Raw genomic sequence first — 14,265 nt, 5'->3', positions numbered from 1 at the left:
GGTCGGTCTTGATTTGAGGGAGCAGTCGTTCTTTGTTGATCTGTAGATATCTTGGCATTGCTGTCATTTTCTTTCTTGCCATTAGCATTTTGAGATGTTGTAACCTGTTTGTCTCCTTTTGGAATTTGATTATTCTTTGCGTTTTCGTTTGTCGCTTTTGCTGACAATGATAATTCATGATCCCTTAAATAAATAAATAAATAAATAAATAAATAAATAAATAAATAAATAAGATAAAATGAAATAAGATAAATAAATAAATTAATAAAAAAATAAATAAATTAATTAATTAATTAAGAGAAATAAATGAGTACATAAATAAATAACAAACGCAGTTGCAGTAATTTATATTATGATTACTCATTTATATATAACATTTTACGTTTTTTTTTTTTTTTTTTTTTTTTTTTTTTTTTTTTTTTTTTGATGCGGGTTTAATAGAAATGCGTTAACGTATACTTTCAAACAGTAAAAGCACAATAAGCACAAAATGATAAGTACTTTTTTTAAACCAAGGTTTACGCTTTTGAGTGGAAGGGAGCTACCTTTTGATGCAAATACATCTTGCTATTTGTTTTTATCTGAAAGACTTTTTTTTAAATCACGACATTTTAAAGACGCTAAGAAGTCTGAAAATGTTTACTTAATGTATTATAGAGAACGAAGAAAAATCGACCGATAGGGCGGGGATCAATAACATTATCACCAAGAGATGCCTGGACTAATACATTTGCCAAAATATCACTTGAAAATCAATATCTAAAAATCTGTAGTTGAATCCAAAATTGATGAATTGGGAAAGATAACAGGCGCCGGCAAACCATTCTCGCAGTATGTGTAAGCAGGCAAGCGAAAGTTAGAGGTCAAATATTTAGATCAAACCTGACCATTCAATAAGAGCCATATTTTATAACATGCCAGACATGCCTGGCAAAGAATACAGGAGCGGATCAAAGATCAAAGAATGTGAAAAAATAATTTGTAAACACCTAAACTAAGCAATTGAGTGTATAGCAACTAAGTATATAGACTACATGTCTCTTTACTTCATAATAAATGTATAGGGAATAGTTTATCTTTGTTGTGATAATTATGATGTTCATTTGTTAAAATTGAAACAAATTGAAATTAATCGTATGGAACGCTTTAATTTAATAATAAGTATTTCTGTCAATCATGTTGTAATGCAATGATAAGACATCAGAGGGCATGCTTCCGTGTATTATCATGGTCAATATCCAATAAAACAGATGGGAAAGGCCCTCGATACTTCCAACAGGCTAAGAATAGACCCCCCTCCCCGGTTTTAAATCTTACCTCGTATTGTGAGTGCCATTTTCTTTAATTTTTTTCAGATATTCTCTGTACATTGTTGACGAAAGATGGGCATATATAAGCACTGATTTTTACATGGTGCTTGATGCAAAAACATTTGGAATCGCCATGCTGGGTGTTAATAAATAGCAACCTAGTTGTTTACAGTCAATATTGATCTCACTGAGAAAGTTGAATGAAATTGTCGAAGACATTTAAATTACCGGATGTTCGAGGATTATCAATGGGGCAACATATAAGGACATTTAAAACTGAAAGTTCTTAAAAGGGATTTCTTTTGTCCTTTAAAAAATTATATATGTAGAAAGAAAAAAAAAACTTGGGCATATTTAGATATTTAATTTCACTTATTAATAAATAAAATATATTTTGGCTTGTTCCACATGCGCAAGTACTAAAATAAATGCAATTCTATATACCCTCTCCCCCCTTCCGAGTTTTGCTTACATTGAATTCAATTCGTCAACAACAACAAATGTTAAATAATTATAAATTTAAAATTTGTCCAGCTAGCTACAATCAACAATTAAATATTTTCCAAAATTAAATGAAATTGCATTCAAAATGGTTTAATCATTATACACATTGTTAATTTTAAATGGAAATGATGAATGTTGTTTTGAAAACATTGAAAGAGTATTCCCTTGCAAGGGATTATAGAATATAAGAATGTAAATGAAAAAGTTTGCCAGAAGTATGTTGCACCTATCCACAAAATATACAATTACAGATAAATTATTTTCCTGATTCCCCCTTCTCACCTCCCCTTTCTTTTCCCAAGGGGAAAAACATATCATCATGGCATTATATCAGTTCAGTGCATAAAATAATTAAAAAAAAATAAATATAGATAATATAAAATGAAATAAAAAAAATAGAGTGAAATAAAAAAAGAAAGAAAAAACAAAGAAATGAATTGATAATTAATTCTTATGAGTGGTCAGTTCAATAGTTGTATTGTTCCGATGAAGTAACAGGGGATATTCTTATTCTTTTGTTCAATTTGAGAAATTGTTAGCTACCTTTCAATATTCAGTGGCGAGTACAGGATTCCTTGGAAAAAAGGGGGAGGGTTCTCAGGTTTTAGGAGTCCTATTGAAGTTTTTCGACTTATCTTAGCCATACTTTATGTTTAGTACAATATCCCACAAAAAGATTGATTTATTAATTTTATGTATATTTTTGGTCACAGACAGGAGGGGGCAGTCTTAATTTCCCATTTGGCTGTTCAGTCTTAGCTGTTTGTAAGCAGGATCAGTTTATTACTCTTAATTATACTGATAATTACATGTATTCATATTAAAATATTACGTATTGCCTCACCATTTAGAGTACACGTAGGTAGGGTTTTACACTCCCCACTTAGAGGAGGTACATGTAGTTTGTTTCACTGTCCACGTTGTGGAGGCTTCGTACAGTATAGTGTAGAAGTTTTGTTCATTGAGGTAGGATCAGACAGAATAGGTTATGAATCAGATACAATTAAGACAGTTAGGACAGCGAGAACTTAAGATTTTATACACACATTTCATTTGGATTCTTTTGTTATTTCTTACGTGGTGTGGATTATGTATACATATTTTATGTAGATATGTAAATAACCTAGTAATCTTCTAGAGTTATTCAGCAATATACTGAAAAGGATGAAAATTTAATGAAAGAACGATAGGAAAGGAAAATGTAGAAATTCAGCAGCTTTAGCCGACTTCCCAGCACTCGGCGTGCGCTACACATGCACAAAAGAAGACTCTCCTAGATGGTGTAGACTACTCCCTCCAAATCCGTGGCTTCAGAGTTCCAAGAACATCAATAAACAATTTCTACAATAGGATAAAAGAAAAAAGTTTTTATTTGCAAATTCTGATGTCCAAATAAAATAAATGTGTTAGGTGCAGGCTATGTGACTTTATATTGGAAATATTGCCTTGTGATCAACGACTCCCAAAATTTAGTATTAAATATATAAAATATTAGTGTTGTGACTACTGATATTTACTTAGTGCTTCGTTACAGATTCTCACTGAAGAACCAAAGCAAAATCGGAACTCACGGACAAAAGAACTTTTTGATATACCGTGGTACCTTATTGACAAAATTAACTCTCATCTGTTTTAATAGTACTGATAATGTAGCCAGGTTGATTGTCGTTTTCTTTTAATTCACTCTTGTGCATTCTCTGGCCACTCAGAGCGAAGTACTGGTGTGTTCGTGGAAAAGAAGAGATACATGCTCTAAGTAATGATTGAGCCTGACAAAGGTAAGGCCATTAACTCTTGCATTAATTGACATTCTCAACCGTTAATGTTAAACGTAAAACAACGTAAAACAACGCACTACATCTGTATGGCTTCCGTCAGCGTTTGCTCCTACTAGCCTGCGTTTGTTATGTTCATGCATTAGTTTGTATCAATTGCGTTTGATCATGCGACATTTGCTTGTTTCATTTAGTGTAAGGGATGCTGCGCATTTACGACGCTTAATGATACAGTTTTACAATCAATAAGCGGCGATTCAGCACTTGCGGTTGATAATGTCAACTATTATACTGAATGCAAGAATTTATGGTATTAAGCGTGGATTTGCAACGCTTATTGATACATTTCTGCTTAATCCAGTGCGTAGTTCCTGTTTGCAGTTACGTAACTATAAACACATAACATAGGTACATATAATAAGTAAGGGTGAGTTTACTTCATATGATGATAGTGTCGCCCTTCTTGACGAGTACTAGTATTTTACTCGCTCAAGTTCACGGCCCCATTAATCGAACTTGAAAAATGAATCTGGTATGATTCACATTTTGGAGTAAAAAATGGGCTCTATCGCCAATTTCATATCCTTCGATGTCATTAATTCTAATAAAAAGCGTGAAGAAAACTGTTATTGCAGAACTTTTATTATCTTCTTCTGAGTTATCACTGTAATGGATAGTTGAATTAAACTGCAATCGTCCTTATTTCCTGGGAAGATTTACGCCATATTGTCACATGCAAAACATAATGAGTTTTTATAGACTAATCAGTGAAAGGCTGAAAAAGATAGCTTAATCCGAGGTTGAGCTAAGAGCCCATTGACGTAATCTTTAATTAAACATCGTGATTTTAGTTTTCTTCTCAATCAACACACGCAAGGATGAGGGTTGGGGGGAAGATGACGGAAGCCGTACAGATATAGCGTGTTGATCTAAATAAAACACGATAGTCTGGCGACTGGAATCAAATATTGGATCGATGTTTCCATCAGCTTAGGCATCTGACAAGATTTACTGGCAGCACATGACTTTGGAAATCTAACGGGAAAATTTGATAAAATAAACTCGTGACCCCTAGGAAATCGTTTGTGGTTTAAGGTGGAGGACCCTAATTAGAATGGCCGAGTGTGCTCCCACAGAAGTGACACAGGACACCACTAGTGACAAAGTGGAGGAAGTTAAGATGCCACGCTACACCAAGGGGAATATAATAATATTCGCAATGGATGGTAGTGATATAGCAATTGAGGCATTAAAATGTGAGTATGTGTATGTGTATTTCATACGCATCTTGTAATGACAAGTGAATAAGTATTTGTTGACATAGTAATTTTTTTTTCATTTCAAATCCTGTTGGTTTGATGTAATGATATAAAATTAAAATTCCTACAGCCTAATTTTTTGGTTAATGTTTTGTCTTTTTTTATTTTGTTTTGTTTTTCGTTTTGTTTGTTTGTTTGTTTTTGTTGAAAAAAAAAAATAAATTAGAGTACTGCAAATCCCGACGTCACAATAATTACCGGTATCTTGTTACTGAAATAAGCATAATATGTACTACCTGTAAATACAAATTATCTATTTGGTTAATATTTCATCAACAAAAATTAAACATATTCCTTGAAGTTCCATTTCCTGTAATGTTGAAAATTTTTGACAATGTGATTGGTAAAAAAAAATTTGAAAATCTTTTTCAAAGTGCGTTAAGAGTGTACATCAACATTTTTTACCATGGAGACACTTAACGCACTTCTAAAAAAAATAGAGCGAACGTTCGCGAGCGCTCGCCAAAATTCCTTATCCCTCCAACAGAAATGTCCGCGAGCGCTCGCGAACGATCGCTCTGTTGAACAGGCATCGGGACTTAGATTTTAGTAACAGACAGCATTATTTTGTTAAATTTCTTTCGAAAACTGATGAATTGATCTACCCTCATCGAGAACGAGGAGAAGACAGATAGAACTGCTCTCTAGTGCGCCGCAACGTCATCAAACATTGCCATTTTTCGTGTATTTTGTTTACCACTCAATGTTCGGGAAACAGCCGAAAATTAAGCAAACACCTTAAAATTTTCCAAGTGACGACATAATGGATAGTAACTTAAAAATAATAATTTTATTTCGAAATAACATTCGCGCATTCTCCAATTAAACCCTGATTTTGTTTTTGGTCGTGCGCCGTAGGACCACACCCTGTGCACATCAAAATATAATAGAATCCTTATTTTTATCAAGAATTCATTGAAAACATTAAAATTTCCTCAAATATGATAATCATAAATAAAGAATTACTGACAATTTCAGCCTAGAAAGCAAATTATCTTTCAATAAAAACGCGTTGTCCAAGATTGTACCGGTCAACCCTCATAGCAACATGCCTTCTGTATAATACCATTGATTTTCTGTATAATTCAGCATATTGTTATGACATTATCTCTTAATTTTATTGATTTAGAGTGCTTCTCTAAATGCTATAATCAGATATTTACTGTTAGATTGTTACACGTAATTCCTGGGAATTTACTCTGTGTAACGTTATACATGTACCACATCTGTTTCCGAAATATCAGTTTAACTGTTTCAAAATGGAAAAGCAGCAACATCAATCCATTTGATTTGTTTATTGTAATGTTCAAAAGCTGTAGAGCAAATGCAGAATGTGATACAGGTTTCAAATGTAGCAATATGGAAATGTATTTCTGTAACTGTAGAAAAGTCTCAGAATTGCTACCTTATTATTATTCGGCAAAGATTCAAGTATGTACCAAATCTTAATATTAATTTATTTTCTGACCTTATATTAGGAGTTCATTTGACATCAAACTCTCAGTCGCCAATGTGGCACAGTGGTTAGTGCGTTTCGTTGTAGACTCGCGGAGTAAAGGGTTGACACTTACGTCGCGGGTTCGAATCCTACTGCGGGTCATGGATTAGATCATATAAAGCAAGGTCCAGTGTCGTAAAAGGTATATTGGCGGAAAAAATCCCTCACTCCTAAATTGCTATTTGAGCCGAGTTCAAGTCAAAATTTGAAGCTTTCTACCGGCAATTGTTGGCATCCCAATATGAACGAAAATTTTCAAGGGAACGAACAAACAACCAATAATACACGTACAGAAAAAAATATTTAAAATAATCTTGCTGAAAGTGATAGAGTATGGCCTATTATATATTTAGACTGCATCCTGTTCACTCCCATTAGAAAGTACATTTCTGGGAAGAAACATTATATAAACACTTTTGTCATAAATTGTTTTCATTTCAAGCATCTGTTAAAATTTGAATTTCCTACAGCTTTTACATATTTTCTTTTTACGTAAGGTTTGTTTTGTTAAGCCTGATTTTTCAGACAAGAAACACTCCAGATAAACAATTAATGGTCATGCTACATTTATAAGACTGTAAATTAAGAGTGTTCATATTGAAATGAATGTTTGATTCTGCTAGATTTATAAGATCGTATGTTAAAAGAATGTACACAAGTCTTATATAAATGTTTGAAGATTTATTTCGTTCTTAAGAACTAAATCCTAAATACTTAGAAGTATGATTAACAATATATTTTTTATAGTTTAAATTACGTATTCATCCATTCTTCCAAAGAACAGCAAATAAATCATCAATAATATCAATATACATGAAATCAAAGAAACATTAAATTTTTTTTATAAATTATATAATGCGGTACTGTAAATCTCAAATACATCTCAATGCACTAAATGTTGAATAATTCTAGAGTTTTTCTTTAAATAAATAATAGAGAACTTAATCAAGACAGGGTAAATTTAATTCATCCTGTTTTTTCATTATATATAAATTGCAACGAGGAAGTCTTTAGGTTACTAGTATTCTTCCAACAATTTGGATCTTTTTTATTTCCCATATTACTATGTAGTAGATGGCAACACGGTGAACCCTAGGGAACTTTTTGTACACAATAGATAAGAGGCCAGAGTCCCAAAACAACAGAAAAACATAGTATCGGTAAGCCAAATCACGACTCATGACATGTTTTATTGACATATCTAAAACCCATTATCTTCTGCGATTAGGCATAACAATGATGGCTTCAGAGATCGTATTTCACATTTTTGTTATATTGATCTACATCAGTATCAGGCTGATAATCCTCAAGAAAGTAAGATGTACAATGTATTAGCATAATTGAAACTCTTAGGCAGACTCGCTTAGAAGAATGTAGGATACTACACTATATTTAATTAAAAGGAAGTTTAATACATAATGATCAGCTGGAAAATTTTATAAATGTATTTGAAAAAAGTACACAAATTATTCCTCACATTAATTTTATTTTTGAAATTCTCTGATTTGTTTTAGGAAATATGAGAAAAATGTAAAATATTGGAAAGAAAGAACTGTATGCGGTAATAGCACATTTTTGCTCCTATAAAAACAAAGTTTTGAAAATCTCTGGAAATGTACATAGTTGTATATATTGTGTGAAAAATCTTATTCGGCAAAAATTATTATATTTTTAAAGAAGATTATCGGCAATTCGTTTTTCTGTGACGTCACAAACTATTTGGATTTTCGATTATTTTCAAGAAAAGGGGACAAAATAGACAAAATCTATTCAATTTTGAATATAAAATTTACTCGCAAGCCTGTCCCAGAGTAATTTTCACATTTTTCATTCATTTTCTAATTGTACATACCGTTCACGGTAGCTCAGTCGGTAGAGCTAGCGCTCGCTTCGTGATCGGGAGGTCGTAATTTAGAATCTCGGCCGCGAATGACTTAAGTCGATAAAAAATGGGTAGCAACTGTTCCTTCGCCATGCGCTCGACACTTTGAGGTGAACGTTGCGGGTCCTTCGGATGAGAACTTAAAAACCGAGGTTCCGTGTTACGGCAGGCGTTGCATTGGCACGATCAAGATCTTTCACTGCTCAATGGCCCCGAGTGCCGAGTAAAGGTCAAAATTTGAAGCTCTTCACCGGTATGTGGTGACGTCTCTATATGAGTGAAAAATTCTCGAATAGGACGTAAAACAACATACAATCAATCAATCATTCTAATTGTACACATTATATCAATAGATCGAGCTGGGGCTAACCTGCGCTTAATGACTCTTAATCAAAATATTGACGTAAGATGTATCCTTTTTTTCAAAATCATTTGAAATTTTGAATTTACGTCATCATCTTGACATCAGATCTAACATATGAAGTCATAGCTGATGAAAATTTCAGTTCTGTGGAGATTCAGATAGTTATAGATCTCAATATCAAAGTTTTATCTTGATGGCAAATATTGGTCATTGGAAAATATATTTCTTTGACCCCCCCCCCCCCCCCCCCCGTGATCGGAAGTTTGTGTGTTCGAATCATGGCTGCGAATGACCTATATTTTTTTTATAAGTCGATAAAAAAAATAGGTAGCAACTGTTCCTTCGCCAATCGCTCGGTACTTTGAAGTGAAAGTTGCGGGTCATTCGGATGAGACCTTAAAAAACCGAGGCCCGTGTCACGGTAGGCGTTGGCACGATAAAGAAGTCTCACTGTTCAATGGCCCTGAGTGCCGAGTAAAGGTCTAAATTTGAAGCCCTTCGCCGGTATATGGTAACGTCTCTATATGAGTGAAAAATTCTCGAACGGCACGTAAAACAACATACAATCAATCAGTCAATCAATTGCTTCTCAAATAAAAATGGAACTCAGAAATTTTCAAATCTTGTGATTGGTTATAAGCAAAATTACTTTGTTAACAATCACACTGATTCTACACAAAATACTCTGAAATTGATATCAAAAGGATGCTGGAGTTCCTCATTGACCATTTTTGTTGTCTTTGGAGACCAGGTCTTCCAACAAATTGTTGGAATTTCGATGGTCACAAATTGTGCTCCTTTATTTACTGACCAGTGTTTATATTCTTTGAACCAGAATTTTTTCAAAAACTTCTGAATGAGAAGACGAAAAGGTTGCTGTGACCTTTAATTCGACATTCAGATATATCGATGACGTTTTATCAATTAACAATACTTACCTCCATTCATAAGTCGACTCGATATATCGATGTATCCCAGTGTACTTGAAATAAAAGACATTACATAGTCTGCGACATCTGTTTCATATTTGGATGTTTTACTCACTATAGACGATAAGGGCTAACTAACACTTAAATTGTATAACGAACGAGATGACTTCAGCTTTTCCATTGTCATCTTTCCTTATTTATGTAGTAATATTCCGCTATCACCTGCATATTGTGTTTATGTCTTCCAAAGAATTCGATACTCAAGAGCATGATCTGGGAACGATCAATTTTTAAGCCGTGGTAGGCTACTGATAGATAAGTTGATGTTACAGGGATTTCAACAACCTCGTTTAAAGTCAGCTTTTCGTAAATTCTATGGTCGTTCTAATGACCTTCTCAAAAAATATAACCTATCATTGGGTCGAATTTTGGCTGACGTGCTTCATACCAATTGTTAGGCCTTTGTTTTTATCGTATACTTAATCAAAATATAGGGCTCACGGCGGGTGTTACCATTCAACAGGGATGCTTACTCCTCCTAGGCACCTAATCCAAACTCTGGAACTTTCGGGGGTCCGTTTTTTTTGCCCTGTGTACAAATTTGTATTGTTTGTAGATTTTTTGAGATCGATCACTGTTCGTTATCTTCACCTTTTTCACTTCAAACAGCAAGGAATGCAAAGCCTATGAAATACTATTTTCTTCCATTGAAACTTCATCAAATGAACTTCATGAAATAGAATGTTCTTATAGTTAAATATATTCTACTGCATCTTAATTTATTCTAAACAATCTTAGAATGAATTTATGTAAAATATATATCCTACGCATACATTTAACAGGGTATGCTGCAAAATGTCACAGGCCTCAAGACATCGTGGTTCTTGTGTATGCAGTAGAGATGAGTGAAATCTTTACCTCAGCTCAATGGCTGCAAAGTAAGAACTATCATTTATATACGCCTAACTTGTATATACTCTAAATATACAATATCATTACAATTATCACAAGATTGATCGCATAGTTTCCTGTCATTTATGAAAAGTGGAAAATGGTGATAAGATCGTGCCTGGAGTTCTATATGGCCGAGTAATCTAAAATCCTTCAACAGATTGGTAGATATTTGATTGATGGAAGGATTCTCAACGGGATAATCATCGGGGATGGCATTTTATGCATTGACAAATGATTGGTTATCATACAAAGGAAATTATTGACTAATTCAGCACGAGAAAGAAGATTGACTGTAACATAACACATCTTTTATTATTTTAAATGTGACATTACAACCAAACTTTTACACTGCTGCATTAAATCTTATGTCAATATAAATACATGTACACGAATTTAACAAGATTTAATGTACATTGAGAAAAGAAGTGTGTAATGAAAAATTGCTCTTTCTGTAAATATTTGACGTTTTCTCAGTACCAGTACTTTGATAGCTTATCTGGACTTGATTTTAATTTAAGTAAAGCTTTAAAATTATATATTACATGCATTAAAACATCAACAAGATAGGCTTTAGTCTTAAACTTTATAATACCATCATTTCTTTCCCAGGAATTATTAATTTGGAACATCAGTATAAGGAAAATTTATTTTCAAAATTTCAGCACCTAACAGAGAAGATGTCGATGCTTTCCAGACAATATTCAAACATGAAATAGAGAAGATACAAAGGAAACTTCAAACTTTTGCAAACATTCTAAGACAGCTCGGAGTAAGAGGTTTTTTTTCTCAACCTAAAAATACAGTTCAATTTAAAACTCCCCAGTTATCCAGTGAAATACTTTCATTGGGAATTATTCAGAATCCATTAATGAGTTTGCAAATATAATCATAGAAATGACTTTAAAATGACCATTTACTCGTATATCATATACATGTAGTCCACTGGATTGTTGGTGTTTGATAGAAAGGTTCAATAGGTAAGTTATTGACAAACAAATTGATGAAACAAGAATATGAACAGTCTCGTTTATATTCTTCATTTCGTAAGTTATATGGTCGATACAATGACCTTGTAAGCAAATACAATTTATCATTAAGTCAAATCATGCAAATGCTGACTGCCGTTTTTCATACTAATTGTTAGGCCATTATTTACACACTGAATTGTCGACAGATTTTCCCGTTATTTCCCAATCATGACAAGGAGCACACGGCGGATGTGACCGATCGGCAGGGGATGCTCACTCCTCCATGGCATCTGATCCCACCTCTGATATTTAAGAGGTCCGTGTTTGCTCTGCTCCAAAATTTGTATTGTTTAAAGGACTTTTGAGCATGAATACTGTTCGTTATCTCCATATATTTCATGGTATGAATGTTAGTGTTATGCAATTTCAGGTAAATGGAAGTGTCAGAAGTACGCATGCCTCGAAGCCTGGTGAGGGAATAATCAACATAGGAAAGGAATTAAATGCCACAATGATAGTAACCGGAAGTCGGGGTCATGGAAAAATCCGCAGAACACTTCTAGGTAGTGTCAGCGATTACCTGATTCACCATGCAGACATTCCGGTGCTTGTGTGTCGTCATCAGTTGTCAAAATGAGGCCAACGATAATTCAGCAGGCTCCATCTCTTAATTTGCCCTTTGCCTGCGTGTCGTCAACAATAGTGAAAATGACATTTATGTCTTGACATAAGCTGCTCATTTTGAAAAAATGAAGTCAAGCAACTTTCCATCATTCCAATGTATCCCAAACAAATTTGAAAAAAAATCAATATGTTAGTGAGGTTGTCCGTAGTTTTGAATCTTTATGACGATGTTAACCAAAGTAATAAGAAACAAAGATAAGGTTTTACCTTCAAAAGAAAATTATCAATAATTTTGAAGTGTGTGTCGAGATATTTACAAGTGAGTTTGTGTAATTTATTCTTGCGTTATTATAAGCTCCACCATGACTTTGAGAAAGAAGGTAAAGCACATCTGAGTGTAAAGTATTTCTGTTGTATGAAATAAACGCAAGATAATTTAGCATAACACTCTAAATACTAATACATATTAATTTACCTCAAAATTGTTTACTATTCTTTAAGTATTAGCTTTTGTTGTGCTGACCTAATTTTGTAGGGATGTAATCGGTTAACCGGCTACTCAGTCAAAAGATGGTAATCGGTTAGAAAATCTGTAATCGGTTAGTCGGAAAAAATAATCAATGTTTAAATTTGAACACAATGTCCTGAAAATTCAAATAAATAAATACAAATTAAAATATCTGAATTGTTAGCATTTTTACTTATCTATTTAAGCAGATTCGGAGATAATTAAGGCTCTCTGAATTGAAATCATGAGAGTATTTGATCACTTTTTGAGATGTTAATTGCTATGTAAACTATGTTGTTACTCAGCCTGTCCTGTGTTTCTTTAAGGATTCAATCAAATGGTCCTTGAGTTCTGTAAACTGATTATAAAGTGTACCTTACCTCTTCTATCCTTTGCAGTTACCTATCAAATTATATTATTAAACAAAATTTATAAATTAAGTGATAGTTAAAGATTAATTTTCATTATGGGGACAATGCAGAATGAACTTGCATGACAACTCATCTGAAATTTAATGTATCTGATACTTCAGGCATTTTTCATACGTTTCTTAATTTTATTGAATTGGAGTGATTTTCGAGATGTTATAATCAAAATATTTGCCACTAGATTGTGATGATGTGCAATTCCTGGTAAAGGATTTTGTGTAAAGTAAAAAATTATCTACTCATTATTCGGCCAAAAATTCGGTTTGTCTCTAATAACAACTTAACAACTCCTTCATTTTTTTTAACTTGAAACATTTAGTGTCTTTTAATATCATGCACGACCAAGGAAAAATCAAAGACAATTTAAAGATACGATGTAGATAAATCTCAAAGTACTTTACAATGTGCTTAAGCATATACCTTTTCAGCCAAATTTTGTGCTTAAGCATATATCCTTTCAACCATGCAAACGAACAGTAAATAAATATGTTTTTGTACATGAAATCAAAGAAACATTATTCTTGAATAAATGATAGAATACAGAAAACCCCAAGGTCACTTAAGACCCTAAATGTTGAATAAATCTTGAGTTTTTCAATTTTTTTTTTTACCTTTTTCATATTAGAAAATTAAACCATGACAGTGTTGATGTGATGGGTAATACTATTCAACCGGTCTATTCATTATTTAAAAGTTCAAACGAGGACGCTTTTATGCTTACTCAAATTATTCCTCTGACAATAACAATATTTTTTTATTTCCCTTATTCTTAAAGAAGTAGGGCAGCAAAGTTAACCCACGTTGTCCATTTTGTACACAAAGCTGAAGGTTAAAAGGCCAGGGTCCCAGAACAATGGTAAAATATGAGTAGGTAACCCAAATCAGGACTCTTTTATTGACATATCTATAACCCATTAGCATCTGCAACGAGTCATAACAGTGATGGCTTTCTAGATAGTGTGTCGTATTTTTTGCTTTATTGATCAACAGCAGTATCAGTTTGATAACTCTTAAGATAGTGAAATGTACAATGTATTATTATAACTTTGACGCTTAAGCAGCTTCACATAGAGAAGGGTAGGACACTACAATATTGAATATACAATAATTAAAAAGGAAGCTTAATATATGATCAAGAAAAGGACGAACATTATTATGGTATTTAATTCGATTCTTTAAGCTAGTAAACGAAGCAAAGAACA

General features: G+C 33.1%; 1 protein-coding gene across 1 annotated transcript; it reads left to right on the top strand.

Moving 5' to 3' along the window:
• Window positions 1-4,567: 4,567 nt before the first annotated feature.
• LOC133187533 (universal stress protein Sll1388-like) lies at window positions 4,568-12,804 on the top strand. The gene is made up of 4 exons (XM_061322936.1): window positions 4,568-4,845; window positions 10,424-10,519; window positions 11,198-11,304; window positions 11,934-12,804. The coding sequence occupies exons 1-4, from the start codon at window positions 4,704-4,706 to the stop codon at window positions 12,138-12,140; spliced, it is 552 nt and encodes a 183-aa protein (XP_061178920.1). The 5' UTR covers window positions 4,568-4,703; the 3' UTR covers window positions 12,141-12,804.
• Window positions 12,805-14,265: the final 1,461 nt, after the last annotated feature.

Source organism: Saccostrea echinata, unplaced genomic scaffold, assembly GCF_033153115.1.
Source record: "Saccostrea echinata isolate AGI-Se365-2 ecotype Australia unplaced genomic scaffold, CSIRO_AGI_Sech_v1 ptg000015l, whole genome shotgun sequence".
Lineage (NCBI taxonomy): Eukaryota > Metazoa > Mollusca > Bivalvia > Ostreida > Ostreidae > Saccostrea > Saccostrea echinata.
Note: the sequence above shows the minus strand (reverse complement) of the source record. Positions and strands in the feature narration are given on the sequence as shown.